Source organism: Podarcis erhardii (assembly GCF_964252035.2).
Source record: "Podarcis erhardii genome assembly, chromosome: 14".
Classification (NCBI taxonomy): Eukaryota; Metazoa; Chordata; class Lepidosauria; order Squamata; family Lacertidae; genus Podarcis; species Podarcis erhardii.
The window spans coordinates 31,715,444-31,739,961 of NC_138503.1; the positions used below are offsets into that span (position 1 = coordinate 31,715,444).

General features: G+C 45.7%; 1 protein-coding gene across 2 annotated transcripts in view; it reads right to left on the bottom strand.

Moving 5' to 3' along the window:
* SYNGR3 (synaptogyrin 3) overlaps positions 1-24,267 on the bottom strand; it is a 45,143-nt gene extending 20,876 nt beyond the window's left edge. Inside the window, exon 1 of one of the 2 annotated variants that reach the window (XM_081840211.1) lies at positions 24,018-24,267. In XM_081840211.1, coding sequence (XP_081696337.1) covers positions 24,018-24,056 — 39 coding nt within the window. In that variant the 5' untranslated portion in view covers positions 24,057-24,267. Of the gene's footprint in view, positions 1-19,882; positions 20,143-24,017 lie in introns of those variants that run through there. The other variant, XM_081840212.1, reaches the window with a different exon arrangement.
* Positions 24,268-24,518: the final 251 nt, after the last annotated feature.

Genomic DNA, 24,518 nt, shown 5'->3' on the forward strand with positions numbered 1-24,518 from the left:
GAGCGGTACTGATGATTGGCCGCCAGAGCGCATTATAGCCTATTATGATCCTGCCTCCTGGAATCCTGGTGAGCTCATACAAGGGGCACGGGATCCTATTTATAATCTAAACAGAATAATTCGATTGCAAGCAGTAGTGGAACTTGTAACCAATGCAACGGCCCAGAGTTTGAGACTTATTGCACAACAGTTGGATGAAAGTAGAGCCGCCATTTTGCAGCTGAAAATGGGAATGGATTATGTACTTGCCAGGCAGGGAGGCCTATGTGGAGTCTTGAACTTGACAGGGAATGCCTGTTGCTTTAACATTTCTGATAATGGTGAGGCAATCCGTGTGTTGGCCACAAAGATGGAGAATATAGCACATGTCCCAGTACAAACATGGGAAGGATGGGATATGGGATGGCTCACCAATTGGTTACCTAATGCCACAGGACTCAAAGGGATACTATTGTCTTGCTTGTTTTTCTTGACAGTAGTAGTATTGGTTTTATGTATGATGCCATGTATCATTTCATGTTTTAGAAGTACAATTAGCAAGATGGTTTCAAATGAAACTCTACCTCATATCATGGCCCTATACAGAGCTTTACCTCAGGAATATGATGAAGGTCAAGCTATCAAGGACACTTGGGATGAAGGTCCTTGAGCTTGAAAGGGGGGAATGAGGCATCTAATCATAAGCCTGCATTTTTATCAAAGCTTCTATATATTTCAATCAAGGCTTGTATTTAAAAATGAGCTTAAAAAAAGGATTTTCAAATGTTTCATGCCAGGCAAAAGACCAGCTGCCTAAAAGAACCTTGGCAAGATGTTTTTCCTCCTAAGACAAGAAGGGCCCCATTGATTTATAGTAGAAAAACAATTCTCAAAGTCATAAAAAGGGAGAATTACATATGCTGCCCCAAGGCTGAGAAAACACCATTAGGAATGGGGAAGATAATACCAATGTGCCTCCCAGTAAAATGAGCCAGATCTTCTTTCTAAGGTTAAAAGGCCAGGAGCAATGGGGAGAAACATTTAGCTGGAAAGAGAACATTTTTGGGGGAAGTCTTTTTCTAAAGCTGTTTCTTAAACTAAGAGAGTTAAAAAAGGTTAAAATGTGTTAAATGTTGGAAAGGCAACTGGCTTGGCAGAAGAAGCAGCTTCTTCCTATTTTATTTTGAGGCTGGAGAGGAGGGGGAAAGGGGGAGGTGCAAACTGAAGAGGCTTCTTTTAAAAGCTGTGTTTTATTGAGTTCCTTCCTTTTCACTTTGAGAAGCTTTATTCTTTTAAGAGGCTACCTATGATAAATGTATGAAATATATTAGCTTAAATATATTGGCTTAAATGTAATTATGCAAAGGATTTAAGGAATGCTAGATTCTTATTTCATATGGTTGTAAGAGTTGTATTTATCCTGAAATTAAGTCAGCCACCAGCCCCCCACCCTGCCAGACAGAAGACGCCATCTAAGCAGTCTTGATATATAGTTGTCAGGCATTTTGTTTAGAAACATTAAATGAAGGAAATCTTTCAATGTTGATGTGAAACTCAAGATCCTTGACATCTGTTGAACATAAAAATGTAAGATTAAACATCTGTTTTAGAAGGCAATAGGGCAAGGAGGGCAAGAGGTGAGCTGGTAATTAAGATTCCATGTAAGATATATTATTACTTATATGTCATATATATAGCTCTTTGTCTCCCTTATAAGGGCAAGGAAGTGGGTGTATCTTTTGTGGGTGTATCTTTTGTGATTGGTTCTAGCAAACAGCCAATAGGAATTTCAACCAGGCTGATTGGACAGAGGCAGCCACAGGAGGAGCAAAGGGGGCTGGATTAAGGGAATATAAGTGCTGGCCAGAATGGCAGGAGGCCAGGCCAGAGCTTGGTAACCACGTACCACTGAGCCTCTTATTTATTTGTCTGACAAATAAATTACTATTTTAATTTCTCTATTGCTGCGTTGAATATTTCATTCCAGCTAAGCGTTAACCACAAGCAGGGTGCTACAATCTCTGCTTCTGATTGGATCTAGGGGTGTCCTGTTCTGGCTCCCACACTCTGGGGTGGAACAACTGGCACCCACCAGAGCATGGCCTTTGTTGAGGTGTCCAGTGGGAAAGGGGGGGAGTCACTGAGAAGGGGCAGGGAGGCGTTGGTGGGGTTTTAAGTGTGTTGAGCACTGGGATACCACAGTCAATCAATCCTGAGAGGTCCAGTTTGTTAAGTGTGCTGGGAGTGGTTAGGAGACCCCCTCACAGGACTACAATTCCCAGAGGGAAGAGGGATTGAATGCTAAACCACTCTGAGATTTGCAGGTCAGTGAGGGGACTAAGGGGTCTCCTACTAACCCTCAGCACCTTGAACAAGCTACAGTTATCAGGATTGTTTTGGGGAAGCTGAAGCTGTATACTGAGCTAAAGGTGTATATATAAGGCAACTTCCTACCTTCTTATTTAATATAGCCCTTATTCAGCTAGGAGGACTAGAATCTTACTTTATTTTTACACTGCATGCAGAAGGTCACTTACTCAATCCCTGACATCTCCAGGTAGGGGTTACCCCCTGCCTGGAACCCTGCAAATCCGCTGACCGCCAGTGCAGACAAAACTAAATTAGATGTAGTAATGGTGAAATATACTCAGAGTCGCAAAGTGATTTCATGCTCTTTATTCAGCTCATAGTGGTGAGGAGGAATGAATGAATGTCCCCTCAAAGTATCTGCTTTATATACATTATTTACACAATGGGCTGCACATGATTGGCTAATTCCAGGATTCTACTGTAGGCCAATCAGGTTGTGGATTCACTTCTATCTGGAGCATGATTGGGTGGTTCCTGCTAACCAATCATACTGCTGCATTGTTCTAGGACCAATCAGACTGCTGCATTCTGAATCCTATTGTTCTAGGACCAATCAGACTGCTGCCTTTTGGAGCCTATTGTTCTAGGACCAATCAGACTGCTGCAGTTTGGATCCTATTCAACTCAGTACATAACAAATGGCATGGCTCAGTATATGCAAGGATGTTTCCTCTGTTCCACAGAAGAGGCGGAAACTGTGAGTGCACGCAGATCTTTTCCCCCTCCTAGTGCTTCCTCCTCCCCAAGGGAAGCAGAGTGTGCCATGAAGACCAAGAGTTAAGAGGCATTTGAATGGGCAGCAGGATGAGCGGAAGTGTGTTTTCATCCTCTTACCAGCCTTTCAAATTTCAATACCACTTTTCAACGCGCTTGAGTGCTTACAACTCTTTATCTCCAGGAGAGGGAAGACTCCCAGGTGATCTTGTTTTAAAACCTTTGGTGCAATACCTAGAAAACTGACGTTATTTGTTTGCTTGTTTTGCTTAGCCCTGCAAAAGGGCTGGTGCATCCAGATTTGATGCTGCATCCTTTAAAAAAAAATGTTTACATGTAAAAACTGGATTTTATAACCATCAAGCTTTTTTTTAAAAAAAATAATAATGTGTATTTATATTGCAATTCTGATAACCATCAGATAGAGTTTCTAGAACAATTGGTGGACAGAAGGTAGATCAAAATCAGGTGGCAGAAACGCCTGAGTAGTCTATAATCGATCTCCCAATAGTACAGTGTATCATATAGTTTTTGCACAGCTCTACCCAATCTCTGAGCCATGTGAGATTTCAGGGAGCACCAGGGAATGAGGTTTGTGGAGTCTGTTGTGTCTTCATGTTATCTGGTGTTTCCACTTATATACAACCTGAGCATATAATGGAAGGGCTCACAGCATTAACACACCAGAAGGTCTTGCTTCTCCCACAGTCGCAGCCCTGGATTGCAACAGAAATCAGGCATGGCTCTCACTCTCTGGCTTCTGCCGGCTTTTAGCCCAGCTCTCCCTCACACAGACTCAACTCTGGCTTTGGTCCCTCTTACCACCAGCCAGGGGACGCGGGTGGCGCTGTGGGTTAAACCACAGAGCCTAGGACTTGCCGATCAGAAGGTCAGCGATTCGAATCCCTGCAACGGGGTGAGCTCCTGTTGCTTGGTCCCTGCTCCTGCCAACTTAGCAGTTCAAAAGCACGTCAAAGTGAAAGTAGATAAATAGGTACCGCTCCGGCGGGAAGGTAAACGGCGTTTCCATGCGCTGCTCTGGTTCGCCAGAGTCATGCTGGCTACATGACCTGGAAGCTGTACACCGGCTTCCTCGGCCAATAAAGCGAGATGAGCGCCGCAACCCCAGTCAGCCATGACTCGACCTAATGGTCAGGGGTCCCTTTACCTTTACCACCAGCCAGGTGAGGGAGGGGACCCACCCATTTGCCCTCTAGAACAAAGTCACTTCCTTGGTTATACTAACACAACTTAGTATTAAGGCGATTAACCCAGGAACAAGCTTGGCTGGCTAGTTCAACAACAGAATCCTCCATTATATTTGAATCCTTGCTGGAGCCAGAACCCAAAGAATTGCAATGGATTCAGACATCATGCAGGCTAACCACACCCTCCGCAACTCACAACATTATATCACTGTTTTATTTGATATTTTTTTACCCATCCCTTCACCTTAAGGTCCCGGGGGCAATTTAGAGCTATTTGAAATTCAATATTTAAAACACTTTGAAACAAACAACAATCACAAGAATAAGGAGGTTGCACACACACATATAAGTTCTAGGAATTCAGCAGTCATTGCCTACCCTCCTTTCAAGTTTATTTTCACCGCCGTTGTGAGTACTAGAAGTTTGCTTTTAAAATAAATAAAAGTGCAGATTCTCAGGAAGCTGGCTTCTGCATCCAGCGGCACCTCACGTGCTTCTACAGAATTGCAGCACTGCTTATGAGTGAGAATCAGAAGGCTAACGAGGATTCCAGTCCATATGACACATTCATGACTTTAATATGGAGCCGTTACTCTTGCAAAAGGAATTGGGGCTGTGATGAAAACTAGCGGGGCTGTTATTTCAACAGAATGGAAAAAGGAAGAGGTAGCTTGCAAAGGGAGGAATAGCGATGGCAGGGAAAGCCTCTCAACACCACCACCACTCTGATGCCAACATCCTTTCTGTTATAATGGCATCATGATAAATGAATGAATGAATGAATGCTGTAACAGTTAGAAAAAAGTACAATGAAACAAACAACAACAACAATTTATTAGTTATACGCCACCCATCTGGCTGGGGCTCCCCAGCCACTCTGGGTGGCTCCCAACAGAATATTAAAAACACAATAAAACATCAAACATTAAAAACTTCCCTAAACAGGGCTGCCTTCAGATTTTTTCAAAAAGTCAGACACAGTGGTACCTTGGTATTCGAATGGCTTGGCTCCCAAACAAATCAGCTCCCGAACACCGCAAACCCAGAAGTAAGTGTTCCGGTTTGCAAACGTTTTTCTGAAGCCAAACATCCGACGCAGCTTCCGATTGAGAGCAGGAAGCTCTTGCAACCAATCAGAAGACACACCTTGGTTTTTGAACCATTTCGGGAGTCGAATGAACTCCCAGAACGGCTTACGTTCGAGAACCAAGGTACCACTGTAGTTGTTTATTTCCTTGACATCTGATGGGAGGGCATTCCATGAACTAAAACTACCACCAGGATGAAGTCCAGAAAGGTAGTAAAGCATAGAAAAAGGCAAAGTATTATCAGCAGAAGCATCGATTCATCAACAGAGACTTTTAAGAGCAATTGAACATTAAGGGGCCTGCCAGTTGGCTCTTGGGGATGAGCCATAGCTCAGAGGCAGTGTGTGTGCTTTGGACGCAGAAGGTCCCAGGTTCAATCCCCAGCCTCTCCAAGTAGGGCTGAGAGAGACTGCTGTCGGAAATCCTGTAGAGCCACTGCCAGTCAGTGTAGACCAGGGGTCCCCAAACTTTTTAAACCGGGGGCCGGTTCACTATCCCTCAGACACTGTTGGGGGCCAGAGTATAATCTGAAGGGGGGGAAATGAACAAATTCCTATTCACACTGCTCATGTTTTAGTGCAAAAAAACCAGGAAAAGCAATACAATATTTAAAATGAAGAACGATTTTAATCAACATAAACTTATAAGTATTTCAATTCTAAAAGCTGCTATTAGCTATAGAGAGCTTTTAGAGAGCAATTCTACATGCCAGTTATACACTGGTGTGGGGGGGGGGTAGATATGTTGCTGCATGATATGTATGTAGCCCAAAGAGATCAGAAAATGCAGAAACTAAAAATGGAATACACCCACCCCCAATCTCCTTGAAAACCACCAACTGGACTGCACCACTGGAAGTCCAGCGATCCAACTGAACTCATGACCACAGGGGAGGAATCCCAGTACACACCCCTGCACCACCTCATTCTGCCAACCCCTTCAGGAAGGGGTTCAAATGCCCTTATCTGTTCACAGCCACAGTTTTGTAGCACAGCATTCCTAAGGAAATCAGCCCTGAGTGCTCACTGGAAGGACAGATCGTGAAGCTGAGGCCACCTCATGAGAAGAGAAGACTCCCTGGAAAAGACCCTGATGCTGGGAAAGATGGAGGGCACAAGGAGAAGGGGACGACAGAGGATGAGATGGTTGGACAGTGTTCTCGAAGCTACCAACATGAGTTTGACCAAACTGCGGGAGGCAGTGGAAGACAGGAGTGCCTGGCATGCTCTGGTCCATGGGGTCACGAAGAGTCGGACACGACTAAACAACAACATTCTGGCTCAGATCTTCTGGCAAGGATGCAGGGGACTGATACATCTCCTTGCCAAGGGTGCAAGGGAGCCTAGGTATGCCTCTGCTGATAAGCCAGCTCTAGCGGGTAGCATACCAGCTGGACATTGCTCCTCTCTCACATCAGCCTTTTCTTCTGCCTTGCCCCATACTTAACTGACTTGTACATGGTGATAGCAGCACCCAACCTACCTGGGTAAAGTCCCAAAGTTCTCATGTGCTCCGGAGGAAAGTCCTTTCCCCTTAGATTCCTCTTGCCAGGAGGCTGAGCGGGCGGCTTCCAATTGGCTGCAGGAAGCCTCGCCGCACGGGGACGGAGCTTCCTGCAGCCAGTCGGAAGCCTTGCCACGCGCTGAGGTAAATCCAGCAAGGCGAGGCTTTTCCGTTAAAAAGAACAGTTTCCGTGCACTGAGGTAAACCCAGCTGGCGGACCAGATTTACGAGCCTGGTGGGCCAGATTCGGCCCGCGGTCCGTAGTTTGGGGACCCCCGCTGTAGACATTACTGCGAGAGATGGGTCAGTGGTTTTACTCTGTAAGAGCCAGCTTCCTACGTTCTGAGGTTCCTAGTTAAGGGACAGACTACAGCTGTAAGGGAATGTGAAGCTGCAATGCTTATCATGGACATGATGCCAAAACAAAACTTTACAACAAACATGCAAGGTAGGCCAGTAGCAGTCAGAGTGTCAAATTAGGACCTGGAAGAGGCCAGTGTTCTGGTTTTAAACTGCTTTTATTTATTGTATCTGGCCAAGCCTTTTTGAAATGTTTTCCTCTGCATAAAGCAACTGACAATTGTAATAATAATAATAACAGAAATAATAACAACAACGTTGTGAGTTACAGCTCAGGTGTCAGCCCATCTCCAGCGGGTAAGCAACATTAAAATGCCAATTTTGCATGCAGAAAATGCATCATCCTAACATGGTAACATGATCCAAATCATGTTCAATAAGAAGCACATGAGCATGTTAATATAACTCACTTATCCACTTTTAAGTTACAAAATCTAGGAAGCAGCTGAAAATATTTAAAGAGGCACAAGAGATAAATTTTCTGGGCCAAGATGACCACATGAGGACTTTTAATGGCACATGAACACAGTCAGGCGGGTGCTGTGTCCATCCAGGAATCTGCAAAGCCTATTTTTTATCCTAAATTTTGCATTAAAAAACAACAAACTACCACCTGTGTAAGTAGTTCTGAAATTCTAAGACAAAAATATTGCATTTTCTAGGATGAATCACTTTCCATTGGAATTTTAACTATTCTGGGGAGAACTTGGCCACAATCACAGCACACATTTAAAACACTATGATACCTCTTTCAACAGTCATAACTTGACCCAAAGAATTCTGGGAGCTGTAGTTTGTTAAGGGTGCAGAATTGTTAGGTGCTCCTTCCTCAATTCCTTTCCATGAGCTACAAATCCCAGAGTTCCCTGCAAAGAGGGGTTGATTGTTAAACCACTCTAGAAACTGTAGCTCTAGGAGGGAAATTAGGGGCTTCCTAACAACTCTTGGTACCCTTAAAAAACTGCAACTCCCAGGATTCTTTGGGTGAAGAAGAGACTGTGCACCCCAGTGTTTTCAATGTAGGGTGTGAATGTGGCCTTAGTAGGAACAATTCATGTTAAGTCAGCGGCTGCTGCACGTGATCTGTGCCAGTAGGGATCATTAGGAAAGGTGACAAAACACCCTATGAGCAAATCAGGAAGAATACTCATTAAACTACTATCAGCAGATGAGGCTATTGGGGTGCTGACACCAGGGGCTGCCTGGTTTTTCCTGAACAGCAACAGGGACTTTTCAGTAGCAGTTCCCAGGTTGCAGAATTCCCTCTCTAGTGATGCACACCTGTCTAAATCATTATTCACTTTCAGGAGGAGTTTGAAAACATTCCGGTTTACTCAGGAATTTGGTGGCAGCTGAAGAACGCTGTTCCTGTCAACCTCAAAATCACTGGATAGTATTAATGTCTTTACAGTGATACCTCAGTTTAAGAACAATCCTCTTTACGAACGCTTCGGTTTAAGAATTAAGTTTGTAAACCGAGGGGCCACTGTACTTGTAATTGCTTTTTGATTTATTTTTCTTAACCTTTACATTTTTCAATTAAAAAAAAATGCTTTTGAAGGTAATTGTAACTCCTTTCTAACTGCAACTGCTTTTAGATGTTTTTAACTGTAATTGTTGCTGGAATGCTTTGTTCCGTTTTAGAACGTTCCTGCTTTGTTTTTAAATTGCCTATTTGTTTGCCACCCTGCGTTCCTTAGGGGTGGGATATAAATTCAATAAATAAAATAGATAAATGAATAACACCCCATGAGCAAATGGGAATAAATGCTCTGATAACCTTCCCGCAATCAAATCAGCAGAAATGCTCAGTAAAACTGGAGGCAACTCTGAGCCTCCATGTAAGTTTTCTACGAATGCATCAGGAACTCAATAAGCCAGTCATCTGGAAGAGCTCTAGGGAAGGCAGGGCTCCTTCCTAGAGGACTGTGCTGCCTCTACATGCTCCTCTTTCCTCAGTCTGCAAATTAGCAAAACAAACCGAAGCTGACAAAGTCATCTTAATGGTTCACTGCTAGAAAAATTCAACCCTGGCTTCCTCAAGCGCAAAGCCAGACCCTCAACCAGGCACACACAAATCCAATTTGCAGACACCTCATCGGAAACTCTGCCTTATCCTGAGCCAAACCACTGGTCCAGCTAGCTCAGTGTTGTCTACACTGTCTGGCAGCAGCCCTGCAGGTTTTAGACTGGAATCATTCCTAGCCCTACCTGGATATCTTAGGGATCGAACCTAGGGCCTTCTACATGCACAGCAGATGCTCTGTCACTTCTCCAAGTTCCTCAAGTGCCCTTCCTTCAATGCCTCATTTCCCCCCATCCCGCGCTATTCCCTCATTCTCTCTCTCTCAAATGTGTTCCCACAACCCACTTGATTTCCACGTTTTCTAACCTGCATCACAAGCAAAGACAACGACTAGACGCTTATTCCTTTAAAATCAAAGCTCTCAGCAGTTCAAATACGTGCTCCCGATTCAAGGCACAATTCAGGATGAAAAAACTTTGCTTGGATATAAGGCACTGATGCGGATTGGAAACAACAGTTTCCCCCCTCTCTCCTCAAAATGGAGGAGAAAGGGGAAATGTTTTCTGCCGCTCCAGAGGGTAAGACCCAAACCAACGGATTCAAAGGACAAGAAAGGAGGTTCTGACTAAACACCAGGAAGAACTTTGAGGGTTAGGAGCTGCTCAACAGTGGAACAGACTCCCTAGGAAGGTGGTGGACTCTCCTTCCTTGGAGGCTTTTGAACATAAATTGGATGGTCATTTGTGAGGGATTTTTTTTTTTTAGCTGCGATTCCTGCATTGCAGCGGGTTGGGCTAAATGACCCTTTGGAGTCCCTTCCAACTCTGCAGCTCCATGATTGTATGACAATGTGGCTGGCTGGTGTAGATGCCTGGTTTTGCTGCCCATCTGTTCAAGTGGCAGCCCTGCTTCTCCCCACCCCCAGCCCGCCGCCCCCACCCCCTAGAAACATCTTGTACTGAACACAACCCCCAGGGAGATAAAAACACCCTCAATGATACTTAAAACACAAAACAAACTCGCGCAGACAGCAGCGGGGGAAGGAAAAGCAATTCTCCTAATGGGTGGAACTGTCTGCTTTTCTTTATCATCAAGTATCAGAGGACAAATAAGGGAGAAACTCCCCGCCTGGCCAGGCCCCTCGGTCGCTGCGAGTTATTTGCTGCTGCTTGGCAGAGAAAGGTGCCAGACCTAAGAACATATGAGGCTGCTGGATCAAGGACAAAGGCCCATCTACTCCAGCAACCTCTTCTCACAGTGGCCAACCAGATGCCTGAGAGAAGCATGCAAGCAGGACCTGAGCATTCTCCCCTCCTGCCATTTCCAGCAACTGGTATTCAGAAGCATGGCTGCCTTTGACAAGGGAGGGAGAGCAAGCCATAGGAACATCAGAAGAGCCCTGCAGTTCTGGATCAGGCCAAAGTGGGAAACAGCTAGTCCAGGAACCTGTTCCCATGGTGGACAGCTAAATGTGCGACAAACCCACAAGCAGGATTCAAGCACAAGAGGCCTCTCCCCCCTCCTGTGGTTTACAGCAACTGCGATTCAGGAGTATTGCTGTGAAGGAGGAGCCACTATCATGGCCAGTAGCTGTCAATGACCACCTCCTCTATCTTTTAAAGCCATCTAGGTACGTGGCCATCACTGCCTTCTGTGGAAGGGAGTTCCAGAGGTTAACTACCGTATGTGCTGCCTGAATAAGGGCTTTCTTTTATCTGAGGGACGCAGGTGGCGCTGTGGTCTAAACCACTGAGCCTCTTCTAGGGCTTGCTGATTGGAAGGTCGGTGGTTCGAATCCGCCCAATGCGGTGAGCTCCCATTGCTCGGTCCCAGCTCCTGCCAACCTAGCAGTTCGAAAGCACAGCAGAAATGCAAGTAGATAAATAGGTAGCACTCCGGTGGGAAGATAAACGGTGTTTCTGTGCGCTGCTCTGGTTTTGCCAGAAGCAGCTTAGTCATGCTGGCTACATGACCCGGAAAAGCCGTCTGCGGACAAATGCCGGCTCCCTCAGCCTGTAAAGCGAGATGAGCGCCACAGCCCCAGAGTTTTCTGCGACTGGACTTAACTGTCAGGGGTCCTTTACCTTTACCTTTTTTTATCTGTGCTGAATCTTCCAACGTTCAGCTTCGTTGGATAGCCACATATTCTAGTGTTAGGAGAGGAAAAAAACTTTTCTCGATCCACCTTCTCCACACTGTGCACAAAGCTTAATTGGTGGTTAGACTACGGATGTGTTCACATGACTGCCTTTGAGCATAGATAAGTTCGGGGGGGGGTGCGTTGTGCGTTTCACAGCTCCCTCAGCCCAGCAGTTCACATTAGTGTTAGATTTATTTGAACACCTGTTCACACCTTGGCTGGAGATTAGGAATAGATTAAGGACTCTTAAGAGGTGTGAAACTAGTTTGAGAAACAATGATCAAATAGTAGTATTTCATAACAAAGTACAGGGCACGTATGCATTCTGGATAATGTCAGGTGAACAAGGATGGAAAAAACAGCCCTGGAAATACGGTGGGTACATAGTGTAAAGTGAGTGTGGACACAACCTGAGAATTCATACCGATTTCATAGAATTGTAGAGTTGGGAAGGGACCCAAAGGGTCATTTAGCCCAACCCCTGCCATGCAGAAATCCCAGATTTGTTTGCAGGGTAGCTGTATGACAATCAACATTGTCTAATTTCCCAGCGAACAACGTGGTGCCATCCAAATTCTGCAAAGCAAAAAACCAAGGTTTGTAAGCTAACAACAAACCATGGCTTCACATCACAGTTTGTTGTTAGCAAACAAACCATAGCTCAGCCACTGAGAAGGGTTTGCACATAACACAAACCCAGTGTTTCTCAATCTTGGGTCCCCAGCTATTGCTGGACTACAACTCCCATCATCCTTAGCTAGCAGGGCCAGTTGGGGGTGATGGGAGTTGAAGTCCAGCAACAGCAGGGGTCTGAAGTTTGAGAGACTCTACACTAACCATGACTCTAACAAACGTGTATGGAAACCTGGAAAGCCAAAGATTGGAAAAATGAGAGAGAAAACAAAACTGAGAGATTCACCCCTCCATACTACTGGCAGTATGAAGTACCATGCAAAAGGATACTGAGAGGTCAGGGGGTGGACAAGCAGTAGCAGAGAGGGCCAGATTCTATGGGTGCTATCCCACTAAGTCATAGAACAGAGAGATTAATATCACCAGCCTCAAGATATCTGATTTCATTGATTTCACTGGGTCTCCTCTGAGTACAACTAACATTTGGTATCACCCCCTATGTATCAACACTCATATCAATGTCTGACTAGAGTTCACGTGGTTTTAACCACATTGCTTCCTCCAGTCGTGTAAAACAAGGCCATACTTGTATTTTATTTCAGTTGGTAAAAAGCCCCCTTCTTCTTTTTTTCTAAGTGAAAGGTTTATTTTCACATTGCAAACCAGGACTGCAAGGAAAAGCAGAATGCAAACTGTCACCACAAAGCAAACTGGGTTGGAATGAGGAAACATCCCAGGACTTTCCAGCTCTTATAGCGAGGCTTCCTGAAATCTCATATCGAAAGAACAACATGTTCAAGAGAGCTGCCATTCTCTCCAATGAAAGTGAAACCCATTAGTGGTTTAAGCTAATGCTCAGGGAAGACAGTTCTTGCTCCAAGTCAGGGTCTGAAGATCTCAACCTCCTATCCAAAAATAGGGTGAAAAGCACCCTGGGATAATTTCACTGCAACCCTGACACAAAATTACAGCAAAGTCCTTCTGGGACTCCCTGGGGTGGCTTAACCTGTTGCCCTCTGGACAATGTTGGGACTGCAGTTCCCAGCAGCCCACATTGCCAGCGATCAGAGATGATGGGAGTTGTAGTCCAGCCAACATATGGAGGCCCACAGGTTAGCAACCCCTCTTCGAGGACATCAGCCACATTGGCACTATACATATAAAGCACTGTGCTGTCACTTTGAACAGTCATGGCTTCCCACAAAGAATTCTGGGAGCTGTAGTTTGCTAAGAGTTGTTAGGGACCTCTATATTCCCTTCACAGAGCTCCAGTTCCCAGATTTGGGAAGAGAAATCAATTGTTAAACCACTTTGGGAATTGTAGCTGCTGGAGGGGAACAGGAGCCTCCTTCAGCTGTCACTTCCACACACTATATCTGCAGACATGAGTGAGTAAATGTCTTGGAGCAATCTTTGTCAGCCTCGTGCCCCCCCCCCCCAACCAGATATTTTGGACTGCAATTCCCACCAGCTCCATTCAGCATGGCCATTTGAGGCTACAACTCCCATCAGCACATCTGGTTTGCATATAGAACATCCCAGGTTCCATCTCTGGCATCTCCAGGTAGGGCTAAGAGGGCATCATGCTGAGCTGCTGCCAGTCAGTGTAGACAATACACTAGACAGACCAATGGTCTGACTTGGTATCAAAGCATCTTCCTGTATTCCTATCTGATGGGCACCAGTTTCCAGAAGGGTTTCTGAAAGGATTATGAATCTGTGTTAAGTGATATTATGAACATTTCTATGCACTGATGTGTGTCAAGGATTTCCTGAAAGAGACTGCAGTCAAGGAGGTGATTCATGTTTTTCCCCGTGTAACAATGTAGAGAGATAGCTATATATACCTGCCAACACTTAGTGCATCTGATGAAGGTGATGCCACAAAAGCTCAGACCATAATAAACCATTTTTAGTCTTTAAGGTGCCACAAGCTTATTTTTTGCTGCTACGGACTATTTTGGCTACTTAGCTGGAAATCAGGCTAATGTAGATACCTAGGGAAGGCATTCTGGGGATGCTCATATAGTAGCTTCAATGTTTATTATTGTCTTACATGGGCAAAGGATTCCTCCAGATCAGTGTTTGCCAATCTGGTGCCTTCCAGATGTTTGGGCCTTTGGCTGCCATCAGTCCCAATACCACAAGGCCGTGTCATCTGGGGATGATGGGAGTTGTAGTCCAAAATGTCTGGAGAGTGCCAGCTTGGCAAAGGCTGCCAGACGCCAAAAACCTCCTTGTTTAGGTGGATGTTTGCTCTATTGGGTTTTTATTTTATCTGTTGTGTTTGTCTCTGATTTTATTAAATTGCTGTTGCTTGATTTGGAATTCCACTGCATTTTAGGGTTGGATTGTTGTTAACTGCCCTGAGTGGGGTGTTGCGCACCAGGAGGGCAGAATCTAAAAAAAAAATCCCATCTATATAAATGATAAATAAATCTAATTCTGTAGTACTGATTGGTTCTAAATCGGGAGAATCATAATTCAATAGGCTGGAGAATGAAACACTCCATACGGAAGGTACTCAATAGCCACCTACAAAGTTGTGAATATCATAAACTCTTCTAGCGATAGTCAGTCTGTTCTACTCCTCCAAATTGGGGGCAGAGGAGGAAGCAAGAAGACAGCACCCTTGAGCAGTACCAAAGCTAGTTACACAGAGGCCTGATCACCTCCATATTCCTTTGAAAGGGTAATGTCTGGATAAGATATAAGGATTTGCTTGAAAACAAAACTCCAAGGTGGTTGTCACCAATGGAAGCAAAGGCTCAGAAAAAGCTCAATATGGAGGCCAATTGGCCGAAATATTGGGAAATTTTGGAACAAGAAGGAGACAGATTAAAACTGCAGAGTTTTGAAAAACTAAAAAACAAAGTGCAAGATTGGCTTCATTATTACCAAATAATGGAGGCTTACAATTTGGATAAGAAAATTGGCTTTCAGGTGGAAAAATCAAAATTGGAAATAGAACTGTTAGACCCTAAAACTAAGAATTTGTCAAGAATGTATAACTTGCTGTTGAAATGGAATACAGTGGTGCCCCGCAAGACGAATGCCTCGCAAGACGAAAAACTCGCTAGACGAAAACGTCTTGCGAGTTCTTGCGAGTTTTTTCCCTTCCCCCCCTTTTTCTAAGCCGCTAAGCCACTAATAGCCGCTAAGCCGCTAATAGCGCTAATCCGCTAATAGCTGTGCTTCGCAAGACGAAAAAACTGCAAGACGAAGAGACTCGCGGAACGAATTAATTTCGTCTTGCGAGGCACCACTGTACTCAGGATGAAACGGTGAAATCTGCTATGATTAAATGGGCACAAGATGTTGGACATAACATTATGATGGCTGACTGGGAACAGTTATGGACCACAGGTATGAAGTTTACGGTATGTAATGCCTTAAGAGAGAATATAATGAAAATGATCTACAGGTGGTACATGACGCCAGTCAAGCTTGCAAAAATTTATCATTTGCCCGATAATAAATGTTGGAAGTGTAAAGAGATTGAAGGTACATTCTTTCACCTTTGGTGGACATGCCCAAGGATTAAGACTTTCTGGGAGATGATTTATAATGAAATGAAAAAGGTATTTAAATATACCTTTCAGAAGAAACCAGAGGCCTTTCTCCTGGGCATGGTCGGCCAATTGGTGTCAAAGAAGGATAGAACTTTCTTTATGTATGCCACAATAGCAGCAAGAATACTTATTGCAAAGTACTGGAAGACACAAGATTTACCCACCCGGGAAGAATGGCAGATGAAGGTGATGGACTATATGGCTTCGTGGGGTGGTGAATGCTTCCCTCCGTGAGGGAGCCTTCCCAGACCCGCTGAAAGAGGCGGTTATTAAACCGCTTCTTAAAAAACCATCTTTAGATGCGGCCACGATGGCCAATTATCGCCCAGTCTCAAACCTCCCATTCTTGGGCAAGGTGATTGAGCGAGTGGTTGCTGAACAACTCCAGGCACGCCTGGAAGAAGCGGACCATTTGGATCCCTTCCAGTCGGGATTCAGGCCTCATCATGGGACTGAAACTGCCTTGGTCGCACTGGTTGATGATCTCCGGCGGGCTAGGGACAAAGGTGAGAGCTGTTTCCTAGTTCTGCTGGATCTCTCAGTGGCGTTTGATACCATCGACCATGACATCCTTCTGGACCGTCTTGAGGGGCTGGGAGCTGGGGGCACTGTCATACAGTGGTTCCGCTCCTTCCTCCTGGGCCGTGTTCAGAAAGTGGTGGTGGGGGATGAGTGTTCAGACCCCTGGCCGCTCACTTGTGGGGTGCCTCAGGGTTCTGTCCTCTCCCCCATGCTTTTCAACATCTACATGCAGCCGCTGGGAGCGATCATCAGGAGGTTTGGGCTGGGTGTTCATCAGTATGCAGATGATACCCAGCTCTACCTCTCTTTTAAATCAGAACCAGTGAAGGCGGTAAAGGTCCTGTGTGAGTGTCTGGAGGCGGTTGGAGGATGGATGGCGGCTAACAGATTGAGGTTGAATCCTGACAAGACAGAAGTACTGTTTTTGGGGGACAGGAGGCGGGCAGGTGTGGAGGATTCCCTGGTCCTGAATGGGGTAACTGTGCCCCTGAAGGACCAGGTGCGCAGCCTGGGAGTCATTTTGGACTCACAGCTGTCCATGGAGGCACAGGTCAAATCTGTATCCAGGGCAGCTGTTTACCAGCTCCATCTGGTACGTAGGCTGAGACCCTATCTGCCTGCGGACTGTCTCGCCAGAGTGGTACATGCTCTGGTTATCTCCCGCTTGGACTACTGCAATGCGCTCTACGTGGGGCTACCTTTGAAGGTGACCCGGAAACTACAACTAATACAGAATGCGGCAGCTAGACTGGTGACTGGGAGCGGCCGCCGAGACCATATAACACCGGTCTTGAAAGACCTACATTGGCTCCCAGTACGTTTCCGAGCACAATTCAAAGTGTTGGTGCTGACCTTTAAAGCCCTAAATGGCCTCGGTCCAGTATATCTGAAGGAGCGTCTCCTCCCCCATCGTTCTGCCCGGACACTGAGGTCCAGCTCCGAGGGCCTTCTGGCGGTTCCCTCACTGCGAGAGGCCAAGTTGCAGGGAACCAGGCAGAGGGCCTTCTCGGTGGTGGCGCCCGCCCTGTGGAATGCCCTCCCATCGGATGTCAAGGCGATGGACAACTACCTGACATTCAGAAGACATCTGAAGGCAGCCCTGTTCAGGGAAGTTTTTAATATGTGACATTTTAGTGTATTTTTTATCTCTGTTGGAAGCCGCCCAGAGTGGCTGGGGAAACCCAGCCAGATGGGCGGGGTACAAATAATAAATTATTATTATTATTATTATTATTATATGGAACTGGCAGAAATGACTGGCAGAATCCGAGACCAAGGAGAAGAGTTGGTGGAAGAAGATTGGAAGAAATTTAAAGTTTATCTACAGAAACATTGTAAAATTAAGGAATGTTAGAAGGATGTTGGAATGAAGTAATGTGGTTTTAGCAGAAATGATATAAAGGATTAAGTAAAAATGGATTGTTAATTGGTGAAAGAACAGAATATAAAATTATAGTATATTAAGATAAATCATTAGGATAAAAACAAAGATGGAAAGGATTTGCTGAAATATCTAATTGAATTAGAATACAAAAAAGGGAGGTGTGAGGACGTCAAGGAAATAAGCAAAGGAAAAAAAGTTATGTAAAGGATTGATTTTTGTTTTTGTTTTTTAATTATCTGCATCCTTTTTTCGTGTTTTTTTTTCTTTTGTTCTTGTATTGTTCTGTATTTTTTTCTGTTTAAATTGATATGTTCTTTATTGTAACCTTTAAAATCTCAATAAAAATCTATTGGGGAAAAAAACATATTGCTTTGAAAGGGGCTGCCCCTGCTGCTGCCTGTCCATCAAGGCCTACCTTTCTGGGGTCACGTGGCTGCTTCCAGTGAAATCTCGCAAAACTCTGGTAGCAGTGGCAGGGGTGGGCCATGGGATTCTCCTGCCTTAGGCAGCTGTCTCAGTCCACCACATACAAGTGGGCTGGTCCTGACTGTAGCTCAGTGGCTGAGCATCTGCTTTGCATGCAGAAGGTCCCCAGTTCAATCCCCAGTAGTATCTCCAGGTATAGCTTTGATAGACACACTGTCGGAAACGCTGGACAGAAGCTGATGGTCAATCTAGGCAATGCTTCCTGGATTGTTATTCAAATCAGCCCTTTATTCAGACCAAGAGGACTGGAAACTTTACTTTTGGGTGAAAGGACTACTGATCAGTACTTGCATACAGAAACATCAGTGGTAGAGCACTTGCTTTGCATGCAGAAAATTCAATCTCTAGCGTCCTGGGTATGTCTAGGTAATTTTAATTTTTTTCTATATTCAGCTTTTCCTCCAAAGAGCTCCAGGTGCCTTATCTCCCTCCTCATCTAATCCTCACAAAAACCCTGCAAAGTAGGCTAAGGTGAGAGTCAGCAACTGCCCCAAAATCACCAAGTGAGCTTCATGGCCGAGTGGGGATCCAAACCCAGGTCTCCCTGGTCCTAGTCCGACACTCTAACCACTATGCCATGGTGGCTCTCTAGTCTGAAACCCCCAGAGAGCTTCTGCTGGTTAGAGTAGACAATACTGAGCTCAAAGAGTTAACCTCAATGTAGGGCGGTTTCCTATCTTACATTTAATCAGTTGTGAGCAGCATAGTCGAGGTGGCACTGAGAACCCTCCAAAAGCCCGACAAGGCCCCTGATATTATAATACCAACAAAATAACAACACACCCATTGTATACACACATACACGAAAAAATGAGAGTGTCGTTGCCTTCTGCACCACCAAGCCACAAGGCTCAGCCACAGCAAAAAGGGGCTGTGAGCAAGAGATGATTCTGCCCCTCCTTTGAACCGAGCCCATCTTGCTGTCGCCTTCCAGGAGAGCAGCCAGTACGGTCACCCAGCAGCCATCAAAGTGGGCAGCCGTGGTGCTGCTGCCCTCATCTCTCATTTCCGAGAAGGAAGAGAGAGAAAAAGAAAGACAAACACAGCAGAAGGGAGCGTGACATCATTCCACACCCTTCCCTCCAACAAGGGGAGGCCTTGCAGGTGGATTCAGCCATGCTTGCTTTTTTTCCACCAAGGCAGGTGGCGCGGGGGGGGGGGGGAGAGAGAGAGAGAGAGAGAGAGAGAGAGAGAGAAAATGTCTCCTGGCAGAACGGTTTTTCAGTCCCAAACACACACACCTTCGCCTGTGGGTTTCAGATCCAGAAAAGAGCACAGAGAGAAGTCTTTCCACACCTTGCAAAGCCAGGTAGCAAAAGAGCAGATTGGCAGCATGGGGAGGGGGTAGATCCATATCTCCTAGAGGGGCTGTAAAAAGACAACCTGACCAGAGCGGGAGGGGGGCGGGTAGGAGAAAATTAGGTGGGGGAGCAGACTTTTCCTTCAAGGCACACATGCATTCCCCCCTCCCCCCCTTGCTGTGTGTGGGTGTGTGTGTGTGTGTGTGTGTGTGTGAATTAATGACATTTAAAGAGGTGGGGATTCTTTAGGCACTCCAGAAATAAAACGAGAAGCTGCCATACCACACCACCATTAACCCACAAACACGCCAGACGATGCAGAGTCATCTTTCTTTTCTTCAAACCGACACGCCAAAAATAAAAAAGGTCATTCCTCCCACCGCACCTGAGCGTTGCCCGCGCCCCTCCCTCCCTTCTCCTGCATGCACAATGTCTGCAACATAAAAATAATAAATTGGAATAAGCCCCCCTCTAATATGGTGGAGGGGCGCAGCAGACGACGCCAAGGCTTGTTGACCTTTGGAGGGCTTTGAAAGGCCACTCGAGGCGTGGGTCTAGTGGCGAAGGGAGGGGGTGGCTTGGGGTGCGAGGCTTACCCCCGAAATGATCCTCAGGATCGTCTGGGGCCGCCGGAGGAACTCCAAGGGATCCACCGCCGCGCCTGCCCTGCCGGCTCCAAAGGAGGCTCCTTCCATGATTCCTCTCCAGGCGCCCTCTCTGCGGATCCCTCTCCTCGCTCGCGCGCCCTCCTTTCGCTTCCAAGCGGAGAAGAGAACAGAAAGGGAAAGCGGCGGCGGCGCCTGCCTGGGGGGCGAGCGGGCGGCGGCAGAGGCTGGCAGGCAGCAAAGCGAGCCAGGCAGCAGGCGCGGGCGGGCGGGCGGGCGGAGACCCGGGAAGCTCGCGCCACCACTTGCCCGCTCGCCTGTCCGGGTTCAGCTTCTCAGCGCGCGCAGGCTTCGCTCCTGCTGCAGCGACCAACCTTGTGGGTGGGGTGGGTGTGGGTGTTGGGGCGGGAGGGGGGAAGCGATCATAATAATAGGTGGGGTGGGGTTGGGGGTTGGAAAGGTAATCAGAATATTAGGAGGGGAGGGGGGTAATCATAATATTTAAACGGGAAGCCCTGCAACAGAAACAACAGTAGCATCTTCAGGGGGTTGTGGCATCAGCGGCTTTTGTGGACTGCAGCCCTCCTCATTAGAGGCAGGAAACGTCCAGACTAGTGTGCTGGTGCACTTATTATTTTTATTTATATTTTTATTGCTGAATTTATATACCACCCTATACCCGAAGGTCTCAGGTTCACAGAACAAAATCAGAATATGAAACCACAAAATATATAAGCAAAATAAAAAACAACCCAATAAACCCCACATTTTAAAAGAGCATAATTGTTGTTGTTGTATTTTGTTAAATTCATTGGGTGTCTTTCTCCAGCCAATAAATAGTTCTTGCTGGTAGCCCATAGGCCATTGCAATGAGGGCAAAATCCCTCTTAAAACCGGATTGAATGGATCCTCTGTTTAAAATACAATCTACATTGAAATAACCCTAAAAAACCCTTCCTGGGGTCACTTTTTCAAGATTTAGCTTTCTCAAATTAGCCAGCTACATAAGAGACCCACTGGCCATTCAGTTCAAGATTCTGACTTGCAAATATTGATATGATATCCACCAGCATGATAATGGAACTCTCTCCTGCAGGAGGCAGCGGTGGCAACCAGCTTGGATGGCTTTAAAAAGGATTAGACAAATTCAAGGAGGAGAAAGCCATCAATGGCTACTGTCAAGAATTTACTTTGCCCAGGTTAAAGTAGCCTCGTGCTGATTTGTTTAATTAGTAAAGCCCAGGTGCTGTTAGTTAGGTTCTTTGTAGATAAGCTTGTGATTGGGCTGGCTGACGGCCATAATTTTTGCAGCTGCAAAAATATCCCCATGGTAACTCCTCTTTGTACGTATTAACGGGTAATTGGAATTGAGTTATTAGCTTTTCTTGTTTTTACACTCTCGGCTAAGAGTTTGTGCAATTGAGAAGCTTGCCTTATTTAAATAAACATAGATGATAGATAGATAGATAGATGATGATGATAGATAGATAGATAGATAGATGATAGCTGGATTGGGTTTTCACTTCAAAGTTGCTCCATGCTAGATTCAGTTGCCTGTTTTTGTTTTCTACTATAAACTGCTATTTTTATTATCTCCTGGGCTGGAGAGGGCTCCCCCCCCCTCCTTGACAGCTACTAGCCAGGATGGCTATGCTTTGGCTCCACAGCCAGAGGCAGCAATGCTTCTGGGTACCAGCTGCTGGAAACTGCAGAAGGGGAATTCTGCTTGTGGGCTTCCCACTGAGACATATGAAGGGCCACTGTGAGAAAAGGATGCTGGACTAGATGGGCCATTGTCCTGATCCAGCTGCAGAGCTTTTCTTATGCTCCTAACATGTGTTAAAGTACACACACATAAACCACACATCTAAAGGATGTATTTATATTCTCCAGATGCTTCCTTCTTTTTCTTCCGCTCCTCCCCTGCCCTGTTTGGTGCACGCTTCATTTCTTGCCTGCTGTTGCAGATCTCCCTCCCAACAAGACAGCTCCCCCCCCCCACTTATTATTTTGCATTTCTACTTATCGGTGCTCCTTATTTTATATTTTATTCCGCACACCCATTCATCAGTTGCCTCCTGCAACTCGCAGTACTGCTTGCACCTTCATAAAAGAGGGTGTGTGACAAGAAGGTTCGTCCCAAGTATCTATCTATCTATTTATCTATCTATCATCATTCCTCCTCCAAGGAGCTCATGGCCCTCCCATCCCCCCTGTTATCCTCACAATGAACTTTTCAAGGTAGTTTATGCTGAGAGGTTGTGACTGGCCCAAGGTCACCCACTGAACTTTGTATGGCTGAGTGGGGATTTGAATCTGGGTCACCCAAGCCTTAGGTCAGCACTCTAAACACTACACCCCACAGGCTGTGTTTTCTTTTGGTTGCTGGCACTGCATGCCTTTTGTACACCAATTTGAGGTTTTAGATTGTTAGACAGTCCGTAAGTATTTTGATAATAATTACAGAAGTATTAGAACTTTTGTTATATGTGTGAGATATAGAGCCCTGTGCCCAAGGTTCATCTTGTCCAACAGTCTCTGAATCTGGATGTTCCATTTGGAGACCTTGAGTGGAAGACCTTTCCTCCTCCATAAGTATGTCTAAAAACTAGGTAGGGCTGGGGAACCCTTTAAAGCCCTCTTGCGCAATCTTCCAGGGACTTTCCAAAGGTTCCGTTCCAACTTTATGCAAAGTCCCTTTTGCACACTTTGAAAGCACTGTATCTATAGCTAAGAATTAATGTTCAATATTTACATGCCACAGTATCTGCTGTTCTCACAGCACTCAAAGCAGCTGACAAAACATTTCAAACACCAACCTAGAACCGCATTGAAAACCGTGACACATCTATAAAAAAACGAGACTGTGTTTGTTTGGGGGGTTTTTTTATTTCTAAAAAGATCCAATCAAAGACAGCGTAAGCCATCAAAAACAACTCAAATCAGCCCATTGGGAAAGCTTTCTGGGAAACGCGGGTTTTGTTGATGGGACTCATCTCTGAAGGAAGATCGGATGCATCCCATGAAGGAGGGAAAGTACTGAGCAGAGAGTTACAGTCACAGCCAGATGGACAGGAAGAAGGGAGAGCTTGTTCCATGGTGTGGTAGCTAACCGATTTGACTAGGCTGTGGGAGAGCTGGGTTCAAATCTCCACACAGCCATGAAGCTCACTTGGGCCTGCCACTCAGGCACAGAATGAAACATGAGACGCAAGAAAACACAAGGGATCTAAATCACACCCACCTCAAAATGTCACAGGTTCGTGGAGAGCCCCTCACTGTCCACAGGGACTTTGCACTGGGCCTGTGGTGTGTGTGATGTCACCGCTGAAGAAATGAGAATACCAAGAAATGAGATGGAAGTTTTGCTTTGCTTTCAGAGGAAGCAGTGACTGGCCCTCTGTGGGCAGTAGGTTCCCCTTTTCCCATACCCCAAAGAAAGATAAGAAAGCCAGTGCTTAAAAGTGCTGGACCAGACCTAGGAGATCAGGAGCCATTAAGCTCACTGGGTGACCTTCGGCCAGTCACTGCCTCTTAGCCTAGCCTACATCACAGGGTTGTTGTGAGGGTAAAATGTGGATGGGTAAGAACTGTGTATGCTGCCACTATAACTGCTATATTGAGAAGGGCAGAATATAAATACTACAACAGCCACAGTTCAGTGGTAGGGCATCTGCTTTGCATGCAGAAAGTTCGAGACTGGAGAGCAGCTGCCAGTCAGTGTAGACAGCACTGAGCTAGATGGTCCAATGGTCTGATTCAGTAGAAGGCAGCATTGAAGGGCTGCAACTGTTTTGCATTGAAGGGCTGCAACAGAGCACCTGTTTTGCATGCAGAAGGTATAATCCCCAATGGCATTTCCAGTTTGGGCTGGGAACGACTCCCTATCTGCAGTGTTGGAGAGCCACTGCCAGTCAGTGCAGTAGGCTAGATGGACTGAATGTCTGACTCAGGATAATTCCACTTCCTACATCCCCAAATAAAAAAAGATCTGTAGCAGCAGTTGCCTAGAAGCAGAGCTATGAATTAGAAAGTCCCCAAAGTTTGAATATTGCCTCTAACCATCAACACAGCAAGTGGCCTCTGGTGAGCATTTCCCTGCAATTTGGAGAAAATGCTGGCCTACCTGACAGGACTGTCGTTCTGGATTATAATGACGTGACATGTTATGAACACTCAGGAAACAGCTAGATTTTCCTTCCACCTCAACTTGCTTCAATGCATGTTTATAGGCTTCTAACCCACACCAGCAGTCCCGAATACAGAATGAAGAAGTGGTAACGGTTCTAGATAATTCGTAAAGGAGGGATGCGGAACGTGACAATGTAGATGTTACCGCAAAATGCTAAAAGGAATCCTCCCCGCTTTCCAGGCTGCCATCCTAAACCCTCCTTTCTCAACCCCTCCCTCCCTGACATCATATTGATGATTTTCATGCCATAGATACTGATACCATGACAACTTTGACATCATTTCTCTGTTCTGGACTGGGAAGAGAGAAAAAGAGGGAGGGGAATTACACCAAGAATTACAACTGGCATCTGGATTCTTTCAAAGCTTGACTCCTGTCGTAACTCCCCCCCCCCCCACTGTACCTTGGTTTACCCTTTTGCAACAGACACATGCA